Raw genomic sequence first — 22,446 nt, 5'->3', positions numbered from 1 at the left:
CAGTGATATTAATTATCTTGGTATCAAGCAAGCAACACAGGTGTGACAGCATGCCGCGGGGCATCGGCGAACTCCTGATCTGTACAAGTAAATTTTTATTTGAATCGAGTGTCAGTTACCTATGATTCTATAACAAATGGTCCATGAAAACAGTTTGATACATCGAGAACTTCAATTCATAAAACTTCGTTTCATACATAGGTTAGTAAGTAATCCTTTGCTCTAACAAATTAAGATTATATAGATGATTCGGTAAATAGCCAGGCAAAGAAAAGTCTAAATGTGTTCATTTTTCTTCCAAAAGGCCTTACATATAAAAACGATAATAAAGTTCTGCTTACATTGTCCAGTTTTGACCATTGAAAGTATGTCAAAGCCCGTTGTAATTTAGCACAGTTCTAAAAAATTCGCCTAACTGTTTGAAAGCAAGGTTACGTATCAACACTGACATAGCCAGTCGGGGATGTTTTAGGATTCCTATATTAGAAAAAAATATCAAAAAAATTTTTCATGCAGAGCGATTTTGACGGCAAATTCCATTTTTCTGTTTCATAAAAAAAATGTATTAACACTATTTTTGTCGACTTAAGCCTTTCTTTGCCCGACTATTCACTTAAATCTGCGAATCCTAAGAACATTTATCTGAATTAGTTGGTACAGTTGTACTCAACTTCGCTATGCAAGGTATTCAGTACCCTCTCTGTCAAATATCATGGGTATAACGATTTTTGTAGGGATTAAAACGATTTCTTAATATCAATAAATTTTTATCAGACTTGCTGACATATTTGTTTCTTGTGCACAGACAGCAAAAGACGTGTGGCGATAATAAATGACACTCTCAAGCGACAGCGATTTCAAATCATGCATATTCATAATCACCATCAGTTAAAATGTATACTATGAACGGATCTGAGGTCTCGAAATGACTGAAAAAATAACCAAAGGGCTATGATATATTCTATTTCACCTGTTAATTCTTATATGTACACCTCTTGTCTTTGAAACTATGAAGGAAGGTTAATATTCAGAACTCTAAATCATAAAACATAAACAACACATATACATGAGATCAGCATTTTATTAATATATGACTAGTTTATTTGCTGTTTTTATTCGCCCGTGAATTTCTCAGAAGTATTCATCAAATGCAATATTAACCCCGAAATCAGCGGCGAAAAGCACACTAGGAAACTGGACTTAGTCCAGATACTATATTGCTAGTCGAGTAACCCGTGTCAAAATTTGATCGAGGGAATGTCCCTTAGATGTGACATCATAATCTTTAAAGCCTAAAGGGACTTTCCTTCAATGACATCAGTATAATTAAGCAATGATGTCACTATTTTCAACTTCATCGGGATATAAAAACATTTTGTTTATAATTTTTGAGACTACAATATAATGTTTAAACGGACAATTTCATTGATTTTCCAATGCATTTTGTTTCAAATCAATACCCAACGTTGTATATATTGTGACGTCAAGGTTTCACGCCGGGACACAAGTTTAAACTTGGAAACGCCCTCCCCATTAAATTTACAACACGTATAATAATGTATATATCGTATAATAGCTTTTTGTTTTAAATTATACCATAATTTGTATTTAAGCAGAACAGATAAAAGAGAAGAAAAAGGTATATATACTAAGGGGGATAGTGGACATAACATCAGTAGTTTACAACTTATTTACAATCATTTGACACTTCAAAAACTAACAGCCAAAACATTCAACTTTTCTAGAGGTATGAATAATCAACCAATCAGAAATACAAATGTAGTATGAAAACAAAAACTAGAAATTGTCACTACAATTTGACGGGCTTTTCACCAACAAGGATTTTCTTTCAAGGCCATTCATATTAACAAACTTGGTAGCACCAATCGCAATGTGTTACAGGTCCAATTTCAGGACTCTTTGCCTTCCACAACTTCTCGGAAGAATTCATCTGATAATTTCAGGATTTTTGGCCCACATGACCCTGAATGAAGGTCAAGGTCAATCATATTATCCTTGGTAGGCATTTATGTCAGCATGCTACATACCTAATATTAGGTCTCTCGGTCTTCTAGAACTTAGCAGAAGATTTTGTAATGATTTTTTCGAACAATTGCTCTTTTAAACTTTGATCCTTATTCCAACTGGAAGTTGACATTTTACAGAAAAGTGTTGCATTTGTTATTTTCTCCATTTTTATTTTACATAACATATCCAAAACAGAAAGAAATGCGTCGAGCTGTCAACGAGATATTTGCATAAGTTTTAAACCGGAGGCGAGGCCATATTGAATGTCCGACCAACATAAAAATGCTGCTGTCTCATGGCCAACACTATTGTGACATGAACATTGGTATATATCTTGCCATTTAGAAAATCCTTTTTATACAAGTTTCTGTGCAGAAAAAAAAAAACCCAGAATAATAACAGGTCTTTTCACCTTTATGTGAACAGCCCTTAGTATGCATGAATAATGAAAAAAAGATAAGTATAATAGGATGGTCAATCCAAGCCTTATTCGTCAGTTACGCTCCATGTTTGTCATTTACCCACCATTCGCCTAAAAATCATAACTCGGGTACACACATTGAAATTTCAGTTACCCACTAAATGTCAATTTTGTGGTGGCTTGTTTCTCTTATTCATAGTCATTAACGTATGCGTTGCGCTTCAAATTTTATTTTTATACAAAAACAATTCGCGAGACACAAATAAAAACCTTTAAAATATCGCAAATTACGTAAACTGAGGCATGCGAAATCTGACCTAAATCATTCACCATTTTTGTAGAGCGTAACTACAGTTACCCACATCTGGTTGGGTACAGTGGATATTCAAGTACTGTTCCAATTCGACTAAATTTGTTTCAAGATATAAAGTGAAAATGATAGAGTTTTTTTTCTAAAACCAGTAAGAGTTATTTCCTTTTATTTACTGATCAACCGGGATCCGTTTTGCGTCAAAGTTCATTTTTGTTGTATTTTTAGGTCATCGGACCATGATTTTATCACTTTGTTTCATATAACACTTTCCAGTATATTTTAGAACACCGAAATATACCTTAAAGAAGCCCTTAAGTTTCAGAGTCAGAAATTCAAGATATGAAAAATCATTTACATTTTAGAATGCCTCGTGTGTACAATATTTGGAATGTTTGTTGCTTCATTTCTCATGGCAATTTTGTCCATATTTCATTTAGTGCAACCATTTCTAACTATTGGAAAATAGGATATGGTATTTATTGGTTCTTTATAAAATATATAATAGTTGATCACTGCATGGAGTCCAACTGCCTTTTTCTGTCTGATTGCCTTTAGTCTTCAGTCTGGTATTTCACCAACTTTTCATCAAACCAGAAATTTACTGCAAAGGTCACTGGTACGAGTGGATTTTATTGAAAAATATAATTAATATTACAATGTTAGCAATAAGGGAATCAGCATGTTATGTACACTTGTACTTACACACATAGAGACAATGGAACCAATGGAATGCCTAAAAGAAATGCACATAAGTCTGTGTTGCGACAAAGCAAATTGATTTAAATATGCTGGTAGTAAAATTGTTTATATGAACTCTGTAATAATATTGATGATTTTAAGAGGCAGGCACATTCTGCTGTATTACATTTGACTTTGGAATTGGCGGTGAACTACAAAGGTATTTTTTGGTTTCCGGACAGTTGAATGGATTGGCATAAACTGTAGAGTTTGGATCCTTATCGGCCCCCAAATTCATCAATTTTTATTCCCCGCCCAACAAAGTTAGCGGGGGATATACAAATGCAATTGGGTTCCATCCGTCCGTCCGTACAAATGGTTTCCGGAGCATAACTCTAAAACCAGTAGAGATATTTCCACGAAACTTCATACACACATTGGTCTTATGGTCTAGTAGTGCCTTTTGCTATTTTTAGGTTTTCATTTTTTGCATTTTTTCCGTAACCATGGAAACATTGAAAATATCATTTTTGTACCAGGTTCGTTTCCGGAGCATAACTTTAAAACCAGTAGATATTTCCATGAAACTTCATAGACACATTGTTCTTATGGTCTAGTAGTGCCTTTTGCTATTTTTAGGTTTTCATTTTTTGCACTTTTTCCGTAACCATGGAAACATTGCTGAAAATATCATGGTAAATGGTAAATGTTACTTTGCAAAACTCCACCCATCTTTGTGTATATAGTCTAATATAAATTTCAAGGCTGTATACCTGATTCAACAATTGCAGCCCCGCTCTACTTGAATTATACTCCATCTTTCTTTAGCTCAACTTCCTTTTTCCTGGTTTTTTTCATACACATAAGTCTCCACAATCAAACTTACTTCAGCTTTGATATCTCCATTGGGTGGGGGGGGGATCTGAATGACTAGTTTTCCATTATTGCTGCTTTAGTTGCCATAGTAGTCATGCCAATTATGCATAAGTTAAGCAAATGTGGAAAGTTTTTCTCTTAAGCAACAACAGAGTGCAATCTTAAACTATTTACCGAGAATGTAGGTACTTCAGGTAAATCTTATAAAGTTTGTTCAAGGATGTGCTGTACGATTTGTACATGAAAAACTTATGTCATTTTCACATTAGCTTAATTTATGCATATTTCAGATGGTTACCATGGCAACTACAACTGTAATGATACTTGACTATCATACTAATTGTATCAGGATATACTAGATATTTGAAATTCATAATTGCTAAATAACAGGTTTGAAAATTGGGTGGATCATAGGGCCAGAAAGGGCTTGAACCATACATTTCCAGGCATAGACATTCAAAGTTGTGATATATGAGGCCACTGTTTACATATGTATCTAAAGCCATGGCATTAAAATAAGATAGAGTATTCTAGTTCACCAGAACAATGAATTTATAATCAGGATGGTAATAGTTTCTTGCATATTTTTATCCCCCGCTTTCTCCGAAACGGGATATTAATCTGTCTGTAACACTGTATTTCTGTGAAATAACTGCAACAAATGTAAACTGATTTTCTTCAAACTTGGTGACAAGGTTAAATGCCTTAAGGACTCGGCTAATTTCGATCACGACTTTCAACGGGCCTTATTTAGCGGAGTTATGGCCCTTTGCTAAATAAAAAGTCAAGTTTCTGCCACTTCCGTACAATAACTGTAATAAATAATAACCAATTTTCTTCGAACTTGGTAACAAGGTCAAATGCCTTAAAGGCTTGGCCAAGTTTGATTACCACTTTTGGCGGACATTATGTAGTAGTTATGGCCCTTTGATGTACTAAACATCATTTTCTGCAATTCCCTGTGCAATAATTGTAACAAATGTAAACCAATTTTCTTGAAAGTTATATTCGAAGTTCAATGCCTTAGGATCTAGAGCTCAGCCAAGTTTAATAGTCACTTTCAACGGACATTATTTTACACTTCTCGCTTCCAAATAAGACTTCAGTTTTTTTTGCCATGTTTCAAACAAGGTTAAACCTAACCTCAATAATGTTTACCTACAATATGCCTGAAAGCGGGGGATGGAAATTCCACTAATTTGCTCGTTTTTACTTTTTGTAATTTGTGGTACCACACTGTATAAAAGCTTTTAAGTTTACATATTAAGGACTATTGAGTCTTGTTTATACCTAATTTTATTATGATTGTCAATGACATTTCATTGTATACATTGGTACAAATAACAATCAACAAGAGGCCCAAGAGGCCTTGATGGTAACCTGAGTGCTGATACAGAAAGAGCATTGCAAACTTGGTTCAAATCTATAAAAATTATTTACGAATTAGAATAAACTTTGCAGCTGAACCTTCGTATTATAATTATTTTTTGTTTTTCATTTTGGTAGTTAGTGTATCGTTACAAAACCTTATGCTTAAATTCCAGTTTGCTTTGCCAACGTCAAGCAAACCAAAAAAAACTAGAAGTCAGTCAGTGTCAACGATTTCATAAATTTCACTTTTTAATCTATGGCGATTATTTGGTTCCATCAAACCTGTGAGTTAGATTTTTTGAAATTGTAGCCATTTTGACCCATTTCAAGCTAATAATTCTAATCCAGTTTGACTCATTTCCTATTAAAACTAAGCAAATAATGTTCATAAATGTGTTTTTCCTATATGTAATATAGTAATTTGACTCCCTCCCAAGGGGAAAATCAGATTCCAGGGCCATGAAATTCACACATTTTGTAAAGGTCCTTAAGTTTTTTCAATCTATGAAGAGTATTTGGTTTCATCGAATCTGAAGTAAGAAGAAAGATTTTTGGCCAATTTGACCCCTTTTGGCCCAGCCCCTCTGGCCCCTGGGGGTCTGTCAGGACCAATATGGATATGGTGTTAAATGATATCTTAAGTTAAGACCTAATAACATAACAAGTAACAGTACCTTTAACATCATGTTACAGGTTTAACTGGACCTGCTGGTAATACTGGTGAAAAGGGAGCAACTGGTGCCCAAGGGGTGAAAGGAGTGGCTGGTACAGATGGGTCCAAGGGCGATACTGGTGCCCAGGGAGTAACTGGAGAAAAGGGAGAGGCTGGGGTCAAAGGAGAGACTGGCGAGAAAGGAGAACAGGGAATTCAGGGAGTGGTTGGTAACACTGGACCTGAAGGGGCTACTGGTGTGATCGGAGATACAGGATCTAAAGGTGAGAAAGGAACTGATGGTATTAAAGGTGCCACTGGCGAGGTAGGTGCAACTGGTACCAAAGGAGACACTGGCAGCCAAGGAGTAACAGGATTCACCGGGGATTTAGGAGCTACTGGACCGGTAGGAAGCACTGGTGTTCAGGGAATATCTGGGGACAAGGGTGTTCAAGGTGACAAAGGACTACAAGGTGAAGTTGGAAGTACAGGCCCCAAGGGTGTTCAAGGTAACCAGGGCGATACAGGTGATCAAGGAGCAACAGGAAACACTGGAGCCACAGGCAATGTGGGAGCAACAGGCTCAACTGGCCCTGTAGGTGCAACCGGAGACATAGGTCTGACTGGTAATACTGGATCCAAAGGAGACCAGGGCCAAACTGGTAACACTGGCATCCAAGGAGAAACTGGATCAACAGGACCAAAAGGAGCAACAGGTGATGTAGGAGCCACTGGTAGCCAAGGTGAGAAAGGCGATACTGGAATTCAAGGTGCTACAGGTCCAATAGGAAGTACAGGATTGCAAGGCGTTGTAGGAAACACTGGACAAAAAGGAGATGGTGGACAAAAGGGAGAGCAGGGAATTCAGGGCAATGTTGGAAGTACCGGAATACAGGGAGTCGCTGGAACAAAAGGAGAACAAGGAGAGAAAGGAACTGTGGGCGACACTGGCGTACAAGGAGAGAAGGGTGCCACTGGAGACGTTGGCTCTACTGGAGCAATCGGCAACACTGGTAGCACTGGACCAGTAGGCAGCACTGGACTCCAAGGCGAAGTAGGTGTCACAGGCAGCACAGGACCAGTGGGAAGCACAGGAGTCGCAGGCCAAACGGGAGCAACAGGTGACAAAGGAATTCAGGGAGATGTTGGAGCCACAGGAAGTGTTGGTGCAACTGGCAATGTAGGTAGTACTGGTCCAACAGGAGCAACTGGTCCAAAAGGAGAACAAGGACTCATTGGAAACACTGGCGAAAAGGGTTCTACTGGCGATGTGGGTGCAACGGGACAAGCTGGTGAAAAGGGCATTGTAGGTGACACAGGAATCCAAGGTCAAACAGGAATCAAGGGAGATGTTGGCCCAAAAGGTGAACAGGGTATCCAAGGCTTGGTAGGAAGTACTGGTGCACAAGGTATTAAAGGGGATACTGGTGCACAAGGTGACAAAGGACAGATAGGTACTACTGGTGCACAGGGTGTGGATGGTAACACTGGACCTAAAGGAGCTACTGGGGACGATGGAGCTACAGGAGAAAAAGGTCAGACTGGCGATGTCGGTGCTACAGGACCCACTGGTAACGTCGGGGCAACTGGACCTAAAGGTAGCACTGGAAATGTAGGGGCCACAGGAATTGTAGGAAGTACTGGACCAAAAGGTACTAAAGGAGATGATGGCATCCAAGGAGTGTCTGGTATAACAGGAGCCACTGGTGAAAAGGGTGAGCAAGGTGAAAATGGCGCCACAGGAGCTAAGGGAGACCAAGGAATTCAAGGTTTAACGGGGCAGGATGGAAATTCAGGAGAAAAGGGACAATTTGGTGAAACTGGTGTACAGGGTGTAGCTGGAAATACAGGAGCTACAGGTGTAGTTGGATCAACAGGACCTGTTGGATCAACTGGAGTAAAGGGAGACACTGGAACACAAGGAGAAAAGGGAAATCTTGGAGACACAGGAAGTACTGGAGAAAAAGGTCAGGTGGGACCAACTGGAGCAACTGGTGTCCAAGGAGATAAGGGAAATACAGGGGACACTGGAATTCAAGGAAATGTAGGTAGCACTGGACCAAAGGGAGAGATTGGTAACACAGGAGCAGTAGGGGCCACAGGGCAAGTTGGTAGTACAGGACAAAAGGGAGACCAAGGAAATGTCGGTACTACTGGAAACACTGGTGCTGTTGGCAGCACAGGACCTGTTGGAGCTACTGGGGATAAAGGTGATCAAGGCTCTAAAGGAAATGTTGGCAGTACAGGACCAAAAGGACAATTTGGTAACACAGGAGCCAAGGGAAATGTAGGCGACACAGGTGTTAAAGGCGACACAGGGGCTGTTGGTGCTACTGGACAAAAGGGAGATGGTGGAGATACTGGCAACACTGGCCAGAAAGGTGAAGTGGGATCTGTTGGTGATGTTGGTTCTACAGGAAGTACAGGACCTCAAGGAGTTGCAGGCAACACTGGTGTCAAAGGAGACCAAGGAGCGATTGGAAATACCGGACAAAAAGGTGAACAAGGAATTAAAGGAGACCAAGGAATGAAAGGTCAATTTGGAAACACAGGTGTCAAAGGTGACCAAGGTGTTGTTGGAGATACTGGCCTTAAGGGTAGTGATGGTGAAAAAGGATCTCAAGGTGAAATAGGACAAACAGGAAGTATTGGATCTACTGGGCCAGTGGGCGCTACCGGTGTAAAGGGAGATACCGGATCAGTTGGTAGTACTGGAAGTAAAGGAGACGAAGGCGAAAAAGGTGCTACTGGAGCTGTTGGCAGTACTGGTGTTCAGGGAGACACTGGTAATGTTGGTGCTACTGGAACACAAGGTGAAAAGGGAGCAACTGGACAAATTGGTAACACAGGTATTCAAGGTGAAACTGGAGTAATCGGCAGTACTGGACCTAAAGGTAATGTTGGAGACACTGGTGCTAAAGGAGAAACAGGAGCTCAAGGAATTCAAGGAAACACTGGATCTGTAGGAGCCACAGGTGCCCAAGGCATTAAGGGTGATGATGGGGTAAAGGGTACTACTGGAGCGGTTGGTGCGACTGGACCAAAGGGTCAGTTTGGTGAAACGGGTGCAATCGGTCAAAAAGGAGCCACTGGGGAAAAGGGATCTCAAGGCATTGTAGGGAATACTGGTCCAAAGGGAGAAGTAGGGTCTACAGGGCCAAAAGGATCAACTGGAGCAGTTGGAAATACTGGTATACAGGGTATTGCTGGAAATACAGGACCACAAGGAAGCAAGGGTGATCAGGGAGCCAAAGGCGACCAAGGAGTTGATGGAAATACTGGCGCTGTCGGACCAACTGGTAGTACTGGTCCAAAAGGTAGCGATGGACAAAAAGGAGACACTGGCAGTAAGGGTGTGCAGGGAGATGTAGGAAGTACGGGTCCAAAAGGTCTCACGGGAAACCAAGGTGATACAGGAATTACAGGAAACACTGGCGCTAAGGGAGACACTGGGGCTACTGGAAGTACTGGACCAAAGGGCTTGCAAGGAAATGTTGGAAGTACAGGACTTAAAGGAGAAGTTGGTTCTACTGGAGTTGTAGGAGACACTGGTGTACAAGGACAGAAAGGTGAAGTGGGTAACACTGGACCCCAAGGTGTAGTTGGAAATACAGGTGTCAAAGGAGAACAAGGATTGCAAGGACAAATAGGCAATACGGGTCCTCAGGGTCAAGTTGGCAGCACTGGTATTCAGGGAGAGACTGGATCAAAGGGCGACACTGGAGCCACAGGACAAATTGGAAGCACTGGTGTCAGTGGTGCTACTGGAGCTGTTGGCAGCACTGGTGACAAGGGTCAGACGGGTGACACAGGAGCTGTTGGTGCAACAGGCAATGTAGGTGCAACAGGAATTCAGGGAGACGTGGGATCTACAGGATCTAAAGGAGATGGCGGTGAAAAGGGCAGTACTGGTGAAAAGGGATCCCAAGGTGAAATTGGCAATACTGGACAGAAGGGAGAAATAGGTGCACAAGGCCAAGCTGGTACAACTGGTGAAGTAGGTGCAACTGGAAGTGTAGGAAGTACAGGACCAAAGGGAAATACTGGTGCTGTGGGAAGTACAGGACAACAAGGTGAAGTTGGAAATACTGGCGCTAAAGGAGAAGTTGGAGACACAGGAGCAACAGGTCAGAAGGGAAGTACTGGAGCTGTCGGAAGTACAGGAATACAGGGTCAATTTGGCGAAACTGGATTGAAGGGACAGGTAGGCGACACTGGTGCTACTGGACCAAAAGGAAGTGATGGAAGTAAAGGTGATCAAGGACAAGTAGGCGATACTGGAAGTAAAGGAGAACAGGGCATTGTTGGTGATACAGGTGTCAAAGGTCAAACTGGTGATGTTGGTGCCACAGGAACACAAGGTCAGATTGGAGACACTGGACCCAAGGGAGAGTTTGGAGAAACAGGTGCTGAAGGAAATACAGGAGAGAAAGGAGCAACAGGAGCACAAGGTCAAATTGGCAACACAGGACCCCAAGGTCAAGTTGGAAATACTGGTGAGAAAGGAGAAAAGGGTAGTACTGGTGAGAAAGGAGCTCAAGGACAGACTGGCAATACTGGAGCTGTTGGTGCAACAGGACAAATTGGCAGCACAGGACCTATAGGACAAACAGGAAGCTCAGGCGAAAAGGGAACAACGGGAGATGTAGGAAGTACAGGTCCAAAGGGAGAAACTGGTAGTCAAGGTATTCAAGGTAACACTGGTGCTGTTGGATCCACTGGACAGCAGGGACAGATTGGTGCTACAGGATCAAAGGGAAATGTTGGCGATACTGGTGTAAAGGGCTCAACAGGAGAGAAGGGAGCAACTGGAAATGTTGGTAGCACTGGACAACAGGGCGACATTGGCAGCACTGGACCTAAAGGATCAACAGGTGATGTTGGAAGCACTGGAGTACAGGGCGATACAGGAGTTCAGGGACAAACGGGCGCTGTAGGAGCAACTGGACCTCAGGGTATTCAGGGCGTTGTCGGAAACACTGGTGCAAAGGGAGATCAAGGTGATGTAGGAAATACAGGCACCAAAGGAGATACTGGTGCTGTGGGAGCAACTGGCAGTGTTGGTTCTACTGGACCCAAAGGCGATCAAGGAATCAAAGGTATACAAGGAATACAGGGTACTGTTGGAAACACTGGTGCCCAAGGTGATACAGGCAGTACTGGTGTCCAAGGAGACAAGGGAGATAAGGGAAGTACTGGAGATACAGGGGCAACTGGCAGCAAGGGAGACCAAGGTGTCCAGGGCAATGTTGGTAACACTGGTGCCAAAGGTGAACAGGGACAAATAGGACAAACAGGATCCACTGGTAATGTTGGCAGCACTGGTGAAAAGGGTCAAACTGGTGCGCAAGGAGATACAGGTATACAGGGAGATGTTGGATCAACAGGTTCTACAGGACTAACTGGAAACACTGGACAAAAGGGAAATACTGGTGATGTTGGAGCTACAGGTGCTATTGGAGACACTGGCAGCACTGGACCCAAAGGAGAACAGGGAGTACAAGGAAATGTTGGAAATACCGGACAAAAGGGAGAGCAGGGTGTTGTAGGAGACACTGGTGAAAAAGGAAGCCAGGGCCAATTTGGTAATACTGGATCAAAAGGAGACATAGGAAGTACTGGACCAAAGGGTAACACTGGCCAAATAGGAAGTACAGGAGAGAAAGGGCAAACTGGAAACACAGGAGCAGTAGGAAATACTGGCCCTGTAGGATCTAAAGGTGAAAAAGGACAATTCGGAAACACTGGAGTCCAAGGACAAACAGGAGCTACTGGAGTCCAAGGAGAAAAGGGACAAATAGGAGTGTCTGGTGTCACAGGCCTTGTTGGTAACACTGGTGAAACAGGTCAGATTGGAAGCACTGGTCCAGTTGGTTCTACAGGACAAGTTGGAAACACTGGTGCTAAAGGTGAAACTGGAAACGTTGGTGCCACCGGGCCAACAGGTAGCACTGGAACAGACGGAGCAAAGGGCGATACAGGAGCTGTTGGCGCAACTGGTGTTGTCGGTGCTACGGGTGTAGAAGGTCAAACTGGTGCTGTTGGAAACACAGGTGCTACAGGCAACACTGGCAGCACAGGACCTAAAGGATCCACGGGAGATGTTGGAAGCACGGGACCAAAGGGGAACACTGGAAACGTAGGTAGCACAGGCTCTGTAGGAGCTACTGGACCCAAAGGTAACGCTGGCGTTACTGGTAGTACTGGTGCACAAGGTTCAGAAGGACAGACTGGAGAGAAGGGCGATCAGGGCCAGATTGGTAACACAGGTCCAACTGGAAACACTGGCGAAAAGGGAGATCAAGGAGGTCAAGGTCAGAAAGGAGATCAAGGAATTCAAGGAAACATTGGTAACACAGGCCCTAAAGGTCAATCAGGAGCCACAGGAAATACTGGTGCTACAGGAAATACAGGCAGCACCGGACCAAAAGGAGAAGTTGGAAATACAGGATCAACAGGCTCAGTTGGTAGTACAGGTGAAAAGGGCAGCACTGGAGAAAAAGGAAGTGATGGTGAAAAGGGATCGCAGGGAGTGGCTGGAGATACAGGTCCAAAAGGATCCACTGGTGAGAAGGGTAATGTTGGAGCCACTGGAAATGTTGGTAGCACTGGCAGCAAAGGAGATGTAGGAGACACTGGTGAGAAGGGAACAACTGGTGATGTTGGAGCTACAGGACTTCAAGGTAGCACTGGCAACACTGGATCAACCGGACCTAAAGGTGATGTTGGGACGACTGGTAACACCGGAGAAAAGGGTACCAAGGGTGATGCTGGCTTGCAAGGCAATGTAGGCAACACCGGACCAACTGGACAGACTGGTAATACTGGATCAAAGGGCGACACGGGGGCTAAAGGTGATCAAGGGCAAACTGGAAACACTGGAGCAACTGGTTCAAAGGGCAACACAGGAGCAGTGGGTTCAACTGGTCAGAAAGGAGATGTAGGTGCTCAAGGAGGTCAAGGCAGTAAAGGTGAAACTGGAGCTGTTGGGAGCACAGGAGAAAAGGGTGACCAGGGAGTTGTTGGCAGTACTGGTGAGAAGGGACAGAAGGGTCAGGACGGTGCTGTTGGAGTCTCTGGAGTTACTGGTGATGTAGGAGCTACAGGAAGTGTCGGAGATACAGGCCCGAAGGGTGAAACTGGTTAGTAAGGCTGAAAACCTAAAGAAAAGAAACCTGATATAGATAATATTCCAAATGTAAAGTCATTGTCTGGCAATTGATAAATTGACATCTAAAAAAGTGATAAGTGTGAGAAGGTATTTGGTAGTGGTAGAAAAAGATTTGAAAGAACTCAATATAATGATGTTCAGTAAGGAATTGGAAAAGCTGTCTGACAAATTTATTGATTGTATCTCTTTTCATTGAAGGCAACACTGGAATTGCTGGCCAAACTGGCACAAAGGGTGATCAAGGCAACGTTGGAATCACAGGAGCATCAGGACCCGTGGGAGCCACAGGACCTAAGGGAGAAAAGGGTGAAGTCGGAAACACTGGACCTGTAGGTAGGTTTTTGTTGAAAGCAGGAGTACTGCAGAAAAATCACCGACCTACTAGTGAACTTTTACAGCAAGGACATAGATCTATATTCATAAGTCACAATATGTACATACAGTAAAACCTCCCAGAGACCAATGAATTTACTGTTATAAGCATAATTTTTATACATGTTATAGACATCTTATTGGAACTATGTCAGGGAATGAATACTGTCCTAGAAAAGTTATTTTTGGAACCTCTATGGTACTATACCCACAATATATATAAAATGAAATTAAATACAGTGCATTATATAATCAACATTTTGATAATTTTTCGTGAATATATATTGAATGTCGATAACATTTTGCAAATTTTGCTTTGCAACATGCATGTATATCAAATCCTGTTAGTCCAAGACTTGAGACCATTTCTCCTATTTGCAGGACACACTGGACCCGAGCCAACAGGTAAGTGGGACAAACATTGCCTTCATGGCCCGAGAAGTTACGACAACATTCATAAAACTAGTGGAAACATTCCTTGAACTATAAATATAAGATGCAATCCATTGTATTATGTACAATTTAGTCTAGTATTACAAGTGCAATATCATCCAAGATGATGGATCCTATTTAGGTAAAATATGAATGAAAATGTGTAAAATGGGAATAAATTTTCAGATCTAGGTGTAATATTAAATAATTTATGATGCATCTCCTTTACATATTTTAAACAATACCTGTTGCTTAGTACAAGTATACTAATGGTATCCAGATATGTACAATAGATATCAACAGCTAAAATAAAATAACCCTTCGATTTTCACCACCAGTTTCTGTTGGGTTTCCAGCCTATTTAAACCAGGGAAATAGGCTCTGTAGGCTAACCAGTGTGACTAGGCTCTGTAGGCTAACCAGTGTGACTAGGCTCTGTAGGCTAACCAGTGTGACTAGGCTCTGTAGGCTAACCAGTGTGACTAGGCTCTGTAGGCTAACCAGTGTGACTAGGCTCTGTAGGCTAACCAGTGTGACTAGGCTCTGTAGGCTAACCTGTGTGTCTTACAATGACTCTTCCTTTTGATCAGTTGTGAACGATTGTGACACGAACAATGGAGGTTGTGCACATACCTGTCACAACATGTTTGGAGCTCATCAGTGTAGCTGTAACGACGGATATTCACTGGCCGCTGACCATCATCAGTGTGACGATATTGATGAGTGTACCACGTATGGACCCTGTCCTTTCCTCTGTAATAATACCATCGGAGGATATGAATGCCATTGCCCAGCAGGATATACTAAAAATGCTGATGGACGAACTTGCGATGGTAAATTCTATTTTAACCATTTACAACAATTGTATTGGGATCAAGAATTTGATTGGGATACTTTATAAATAGCTAAAATAGGCTACTGTTTCCATTTACAGCTGAAATATCGAATGCTTTTGTCGGTTATAATACCATTGTGTTCACATATACATAACCAGTCATGTTTTAAAGAATCTATGGGAAAAGCAACAAGTGCCATTTGGTTCATGTTGACAGATTTTCTTTGCTATACCAAATTTTAAATGCATCAAATTATGCCCTTTACAAAACCATCTCCTTGCCTATTCAATTATGGATTTAGGAAATTATCAAATCAAGATAATGTTTTTAATATAATCAGATCTGGCCACATTCTTCATTTTAAAAATTGTTGATGCTATTTACTGTTGAGTGTATATACCTTATTACCCTAGTTACCATGTAAAAGATCAATCTTTTCTGCCATTTTCTTACATGGCAGATGGACTGAATTAGGATGATTTTGTTTTGAATGGGTTTGGAGCTTGTGTATAAATTTATTTGCAGACATATATTTGAAAACGCCTTAATTTTAGATGCAAAATTGAAACGGGAGTAAATTAGAATATAAGAGCTAAAAAAGTACATATTTCAATATGCATTTTTAATCAAAATGCATGTAATTCAAATGTATTGAGAAAAAAATTGCAGGAATTGCAAATTAAATCGGCAAATTGACACATTTATCAAACTTGTACCTGAACGCGATTATAGTGAATCATGTTTTCCGGAAAGAGAACTGGTTGGAGGATTGATAACCACGCATTTTTTTATGAGTTTCCTCAATTAATGATGGCTGCATGCATGCAATAGAAAAGTGGAAGAGGAATTCATAATCTTGCAGAATAAAAGTAAGCAACACTTGTATTTTATGCAAAGCAGGGATTAATCTAGGATTCTGTAAAATGACATTGTTCATATAGAAAGTTTTAGAAAAAAAATTCAATTGGAGACTTTAAAATGTAATTTGATAGATGTTGTCTTTCATATCGAACCATTGGGGAAATATTTTAATACAAGCTGTTGTAACAACCTAGATTGATCCTTGTGAAGTTTTTGCCTGGTTAATTTCCATGTACATGTGTATTTGAAAGCGGCCAAAGATGAGCCTTGAAAAATAGGAGGGTTCTATTTCTAATCATTAAATGTTCATTTCAAGCACAGCCTTTGATTGAGGACATTCATTGTGAATGCAAAAATAAATAATAATAATAAAAAAAATTAACATTAATTATTTGGGAAAAAAAAAGAGAAAAAAATAGAAGCCCTACCTAACTATGATAGGCTTTTAAAAAAAGTTCAAACAATTTTGTGTTATTAAAATTCTCATTTCCTTGCAGATATAAATGAATGTAGTATATTCTCAGTGGTGATTTCGTGTGCACAAATATGGTCAATGTGTGTCAACACCCCCGGTTCCTATGCCTGTGTGGGTATAGGTCTCTCCGCCCTTTATGGTAGCCATCAAAGCAGTGGTAAGTAGTGACAAGATTGCTTAATGTATTAATTTTAGATACATGTATGGCTGAAGTAAGCAAGGCTGAATATGAAGATAAATAATGATCTTGTCGTCAAATAAAGTGTGCAACTGTACTGTTCCGTCTTTGCATATTAAAGTAGGCTTCCTTGCGTGTAGGTATCGATTAATACATCATTGTTTTGCGAGTGCAATTCACATAGTTTTCTACAAAAAGTATGAAGTTACACTCGCAAACACATGACGTCACAATAAATTCCTTCCAGCAAGGGCAGATAGCAATAAGCAAAGTGTGTAGAAAAATTATCAAAATGAATTTAATTTACGTATCGCCATATATCGCTGTCAAAAAGCTGAGAATGTATCGGATATAAATGAAATTGTAGTAATAAGTTTTATTTTGTAGGCGACGGTAATTCATGTCAACAAGAAAATGGAGGCTGTGCCCATGTATGTCAGCAACAACAGAACGGCCACATGTGTTCCTGTCACGCTGGGTACCAAATAAACGAGACCAACCCCTATGACTGTTACGATATCAACGAATGCGACCAGTTCTTGTGCGATCAGCAATGTATCAACACGGATGGAAGCTACAAATGTCTGTGTAATGAAGGCTTCAAACTCGCAGAAGACAACAAAACCTGTGAAGGTATACATCTGTATATATTCAGTTTTATTCAGCAGGGATGAAAAATTCAAACAGCAGCTTTATACTACATCTGGTATCAAAAATTTAATGGCAATTTACACAATGAAAATAGTCTTAACACTACATCAAAACTTTATGGTTGAAGGTATATACTATTTTTGTTTTACCAGTCTTATCCTGTGAAATTGGTATCCTCATTTTTCAGCTTGTTAAATTACAACCTATGCATTGTAAGCATTAATTTGTAATTCTCAATGTTGGTAATGTTTGACCATGAATAAATTAAAGCTCTTGATTCGAGAGTATGAAAATTTCGGCACATAACTTTAAATCCAATAATACGGTAAAATCTGTTTTCAGAGAGAACCTCGTGCTCGGACGGCAGTAATGGTGGGTGCGACCACACTTGTTCACAGCAGTATGGCTCACGGATATGTTACTGTAGCCAAGGTCACGAATTGTCTCCAAACGGATACTCCTGTCTAGACGTAGATGAGTGTACGCGATACCATCCATGTACACAAGAATGCAGTAATAATGAAGGAGGCTTTGATTGCAGTTGTCGTCAAGGTTTCCGACTCGTACCAGACTCTGGCTTCTGTCAAGGTATTGAATTGATTACTCCTGCATTAATGTGGAGATGTCTTCTATCTATATATTTAACCAAGTGATTGGAATCCTATTTTTTGATAAACCTCATTTAGTTTTTGAATAGCAACTCGAAAAAATTGTATATGTATAAACAGCAGTTACTGCAAACTGCTTAAATTTTGTGTCAGTCATTTTTATCAATATTTGAATACATAAATTTGATACGAGATTAACACAGTATAAAGCTGAGTAAATTAATAATCCCAAATTAAAGGCCAAAGTATAAAGTAAAATTAAACCAAATTTCATTTCTATGGAATATATATTCAGCCACTATAGGGCCGCCTTTAGAGCAAAATAACACAAACATAATTTGATCAAGGGTTTGTTTATACAATTTGGTAATCATTTGAAATCTTTCATGACATTTCAGAATTTGTATCTCGTAAAATATAACTTTATAGCTGACATTGCTATCGCAGTTAATGGACTGTCATTAATGTCTGGTGATCTTTACAGATATAGATGAATGTTTGGATCCCGAGGTCTGTCCTGAAGAAACGGTCTGCATCAATGCTCCCTTCGGGTCATTCACTTGTCGACAGAGACTACAACAAGGTAAAGCTCGCTAGCCTAGGTTTTCTGTTAAATCTAGGCAGAATTGTCAATGCTTTAATCCTGTTGCATATTAGAATTACTGAAATATATATAATTAAGTGTCATCACTTACCACTTTTGTCACCCTATAACGTACAGTTGAGTTAGATGTAGATTAAGATATAAAACTTGTAACTTTATTTTGCGAAAGTGTTTTCATAAATTAATTACCAAAACCTCTTTTCAGATTTCTCGTATGGATTATATGATGATGATGATGATGACACGCCTGATCAAATAACAACATCAGCAACGAACACTTTATCCAGTACACAAATGTTGATCATCATTGGAATAATGGCTGGAATCATTCTTCTGGTGGCTATTGGTGCCTCCATCGCATGTGTAATGGTATATAGACGGGTGGAGGTACACCGCAAGGACACATTGACGAGAGCGCTGTTGATGCCTTCACACATACGGACTGTCTCTGTGACAGGCGACGTGGAGACTGGACAATCAGAAACTTTCAATCCCTAGATTTAATCTGTACAATTATCAATTATTGGTTGTCATTCTGTTAAGTGCTTATTTGAGATTTCACTCCATAATCCAAATTTATTGACTGGAGGAAATTTTGTTGAAAACCTTGGTGTTGCATACCAATAAAATGATAAATTTAACAAGTTTGGTTTACTTGTTTCATGAAGTCGTTGTTTATTTCATACTTTCATTGTTGACACTTTTAATCAATAAAATCTGAAACTGTAATTGTGCACTTTATAATTAATGCATCAAATGCTAGGAATGGTTAAGTGTTTTTCAAACCACATTGACATTATTGGCAAAATGTATTCCCAGCTTTGTCAAACCTTGTACAGTCAGCAGGACTCAAGGACTGGTATCACTTAGGCTATTTGTATTTCAAGAGTTTGATTTCGGACAAATATTGGGCACCACAATTTTTGTATTTGCCACATGGAATCAAGAATTCAGCAGGTGAACTCTGGAAAAGATATTGAAAATAACAAGGTATGATGTTTCCTTACAGTTTCTAAGTAAACTATTAATTAAAGATGCTCAAAAACAAAATTATGAAATCTTGTAGATGTTAACGAATGCCTGAATACTTCTCTGTGCTCGGACAATTGGTCTCAGTGTGTAAATACCTTGGGATCCTACATCTGTGTCTCCATCACCATCAGACTACGATCATTTTTCCAAAGTGGTAAGTAATCTAATGGATAATTTATAACTTACCAGTTAAATCACAAAATTGTTTCCATAACTACATATCAATGTTGGACACTAAGAAGACTTTACAGCAGATCAAAAAGTAAGCTACATTAATTTAAATTGGGAATTATAAAATTACAATTATCAGACAGTGTTAATCATTCCATGCCAAGAGTGATAGCGATGTTTTGTTAAAATGTGTTGGAATGTTTTTTTCCTTTTAAGCTGATGGTGGAAAGTCTTGTGAGCAGGACAACGGTGGCTGTTCCCAGATTTGTTCTGAAGTGACTGGAGGATATGAATGTTCATGTAACCCAGGATACCAGCTGGACGACTCTGGTCATATCTGTGTAGATATCGACGAGTGCACTGAAAACTGGCCATGCAGTCAGACTTGCGAAAACACAGATGGTAGCTTTATCTGTAGCTGTCACGAGGGTTTCATGTTAGACGAGGACGGACAAAACTGTTTAGGTTTGAAATTTATTTGCTTATTCTGGTTCCCAAATTTAGCATTGTAGAACTACCCTTTTTGTAGTCAAGTTGATGTTGATCTTGTTTTGTTCCCCAATTTTATAATTCTGTTGGACTATTGTACGACTTTGATTCTGTCTCTGGGATTTTGAAATATTGTAAACTGCATGTAAATGTTCCTGTGTCACATTTGTTTTTCAGCAAATAAATCGTGTATGGATGGCACTAACGGAGGATGTGAACATGTCTGTCATCAACTGTATGGTTCACGCATTTGTGACTGTTACCAGGGATACACATTGTCTTTGGACTTGACATCATGTGAGGATATTAACGAGTGTGTAGCGTACAATCCATGTTCCCAGGCCTGTAACAACACTGTTGGGGGATACCAATGTAGCTGTTTCAGTGGCTACAGAGAAAATAGAACCAATACATGTATAGGTAAACATACATTTTATGTCGGTCAACACTTTTTGAGATTGATGATTACCATTATGTGTTATAAATTCATTTGAAATTACAAATGTTAACGATGCATCAGTTGGGTCGCCAATTCTAAACAATTCATGACCTTTGACCTAGTGTTATATTATGTCAATGTCAAAGATGTCTTGGATACGAGAAATTCATGTGGTTCATATATTTGGGAGGCTGTGCTATATTAAAATATATTTGATGTTGGTTTTCCAATATTTTCATTGGCTTATACATGGCCACATGACATCCAATATATAGCATATTGACTTGGTGTTTCCATTTTTAGAAACTGTCAATATTCCTTTATGAACGTCATTACCCAAACACTGCATTCTTCAGGATGGCAAATGTTTTTCTTCTAATTAATATGTCCATTATAGATTGTTTGACAGTTTTTATCTTATACATATGCATAAAAATTAAGGTCCATAATTGATATGTATTTGGGAGACCAATATATATTTTGGAGACTGTGACATATTAAGATGGGTCAGATATGCATCTCCTTGTTATAAACTCTTTATTGCCTACATAAAAACTGTTAACAGATATCAATGAATGCGAGGAGATCAGAAATCTCTGCGACTCCAGCTCTGCTTGTCTGAACTCTCCTGGATCATTTAGCTGTGTCTCCCTCATCATGGATGTCAATATGGACGACCCTGACGGGGATGGATTGTTTGGAGGCAAGTTTGTTTCAGTCAGGATTTTGTATCGCTGTTATTATTAGAACACCCTTGATGATCTATAGTTTGTTGTTGAGAACTAGAAGAAGCATTAATCTATGTTCAGATACGATTACTTCATTTCAAAAGCTGTTCTGTTTTCGTATTCATCAGTTTCAGCTTGTGTATGTCAAACAAGTGCCAAATAACCTTGCCTTTAAGTAACTAATCTGTATTATCATAACTTATTTTTTCTGCTGTAGATATGGGAGGCGCGACTCCAGTACCTCCTGTGGCGACCCCCAACCCCGGCCCACAAACTGAATCCATGTCTTCAAGCACCCAACTGATCGTGATTGTCTGTGTGTTGGGTGGCGTAGTTTTACTCCTTATTGTGGCTGCAGCATTAGGTTTTATGATGTTATTCAAACGCATGGATGATCAAAAGAGCATGAAGGATCCAGCTTATAATCGTCGATCGGGAGACGTCGAGTCGCTACCCAGAGGAGGTTCATGTGTGGGTGAACAGCGAAGCTACACTTTTAATCCTTAGTGCTAAAGACGAACACGAGACAAATGTGCTGGTGTCCCTACAGAAGACTAAGACTAAGGGATGTTTAAAAGGAAATTCTTTATCAATTGGTTGATTTACACACTATATAGCACATTTGTTCAGACTTTTTCATTATATTTTGTTAATTTTAGATTATTCTTATACAGTATGGTTTGATATAAAGTTTATGACTGTTAGCTTTGAAACTTTACATAAGATGGCTACAAGTTGTTTACAGTGTACTTAATATTCTTTCCATATTTTTGTTGCATTGATTCATATCTGTTAATCATATACCAATTGATTATTTTTCCAATAAAATACCAGTGCAATTTATCATAGTTTTCTGTTTATTTTTAAAACACATTACTGCATGTAGTAAATGTACATATTTCACCCTTTAGTGGTTGCTAAAATATACAACGGGATTGATACGTACAAATACGTCATTCCAATTTCATGTACATGTATATACACATGTTTTCTCATGCCACATTGAGTAATAAGCCCATTCATCAATGTAAAGCATACATCTGAATTAACCTCTTAAGCC

At 39.8% G+C, this 22,446-nt stretch overlaps 1 protein-coding gene across 1 annotated transcript in view; it reads left to right on the top strand.

Annotated features, from left to right (window-relative positions):
• LOC138334058 (uncharacterized PE-PGRS family protein PE_PGRS54-like) overlaps positions 1-22,229 on the top strand; it is a 57,777-nt gene extending 35,548 nt beyond the window's left edge. The window contains exons 8-16 of the mRNA XM_069282773.1: positions 6,381-13,481; positions 13,709-13,843; positions 14,264-14,287; positions 14,905-15,147; positions 19,594-19,713; positions 19,947-20,195; positions 20,397-20,639; positions 21,224-21,361; positions 21,604-22,229. Of these exons, the coding sequence (XP_069138874.1) occupies positions 6,381-13,481; positions 13,709-13,843; positions 14,264-14,287; positions 14,905-15,147; positions 19,594-19,713; positions 19,947-20,195; positions 20,397-20,639; positions 21,224-21,361; positions 21,604-21,893 (8,543 nt within the window). The 3' untranslated portion in view covers positions 21,894-22,229. The remainder of the gene's footprint in view (positions 1-6,380; positions 13,482-13,708; positions 13,844-14,263; positions 14,288-14,904; positions 15,148-19,593; positions 19,714-19,946; positions 20,196-20,396; positions 20,640-21,223; positions 21,362-21,603) is intronic.
• The last annotated feature ends 217 nt before the right edge of the window (positions 22,230-22,446 follow it).

This window comes from Argopecten irradians, chromosome 10 (genome assembly GCF_041381155.1).
Source record: "Argopecten irradians isolate NY chromosome 10, Ai_NY, whole genome shotgun sequence".
NCBI lineage: Eukaryota > Metazoa > Mollusca > Bivalvia > Pectinida > Pectinidae > Argopecten > Argopecten irradians.
This window is presented reverse-complemented; position numbering and strand designations above follow the sequence as displayed.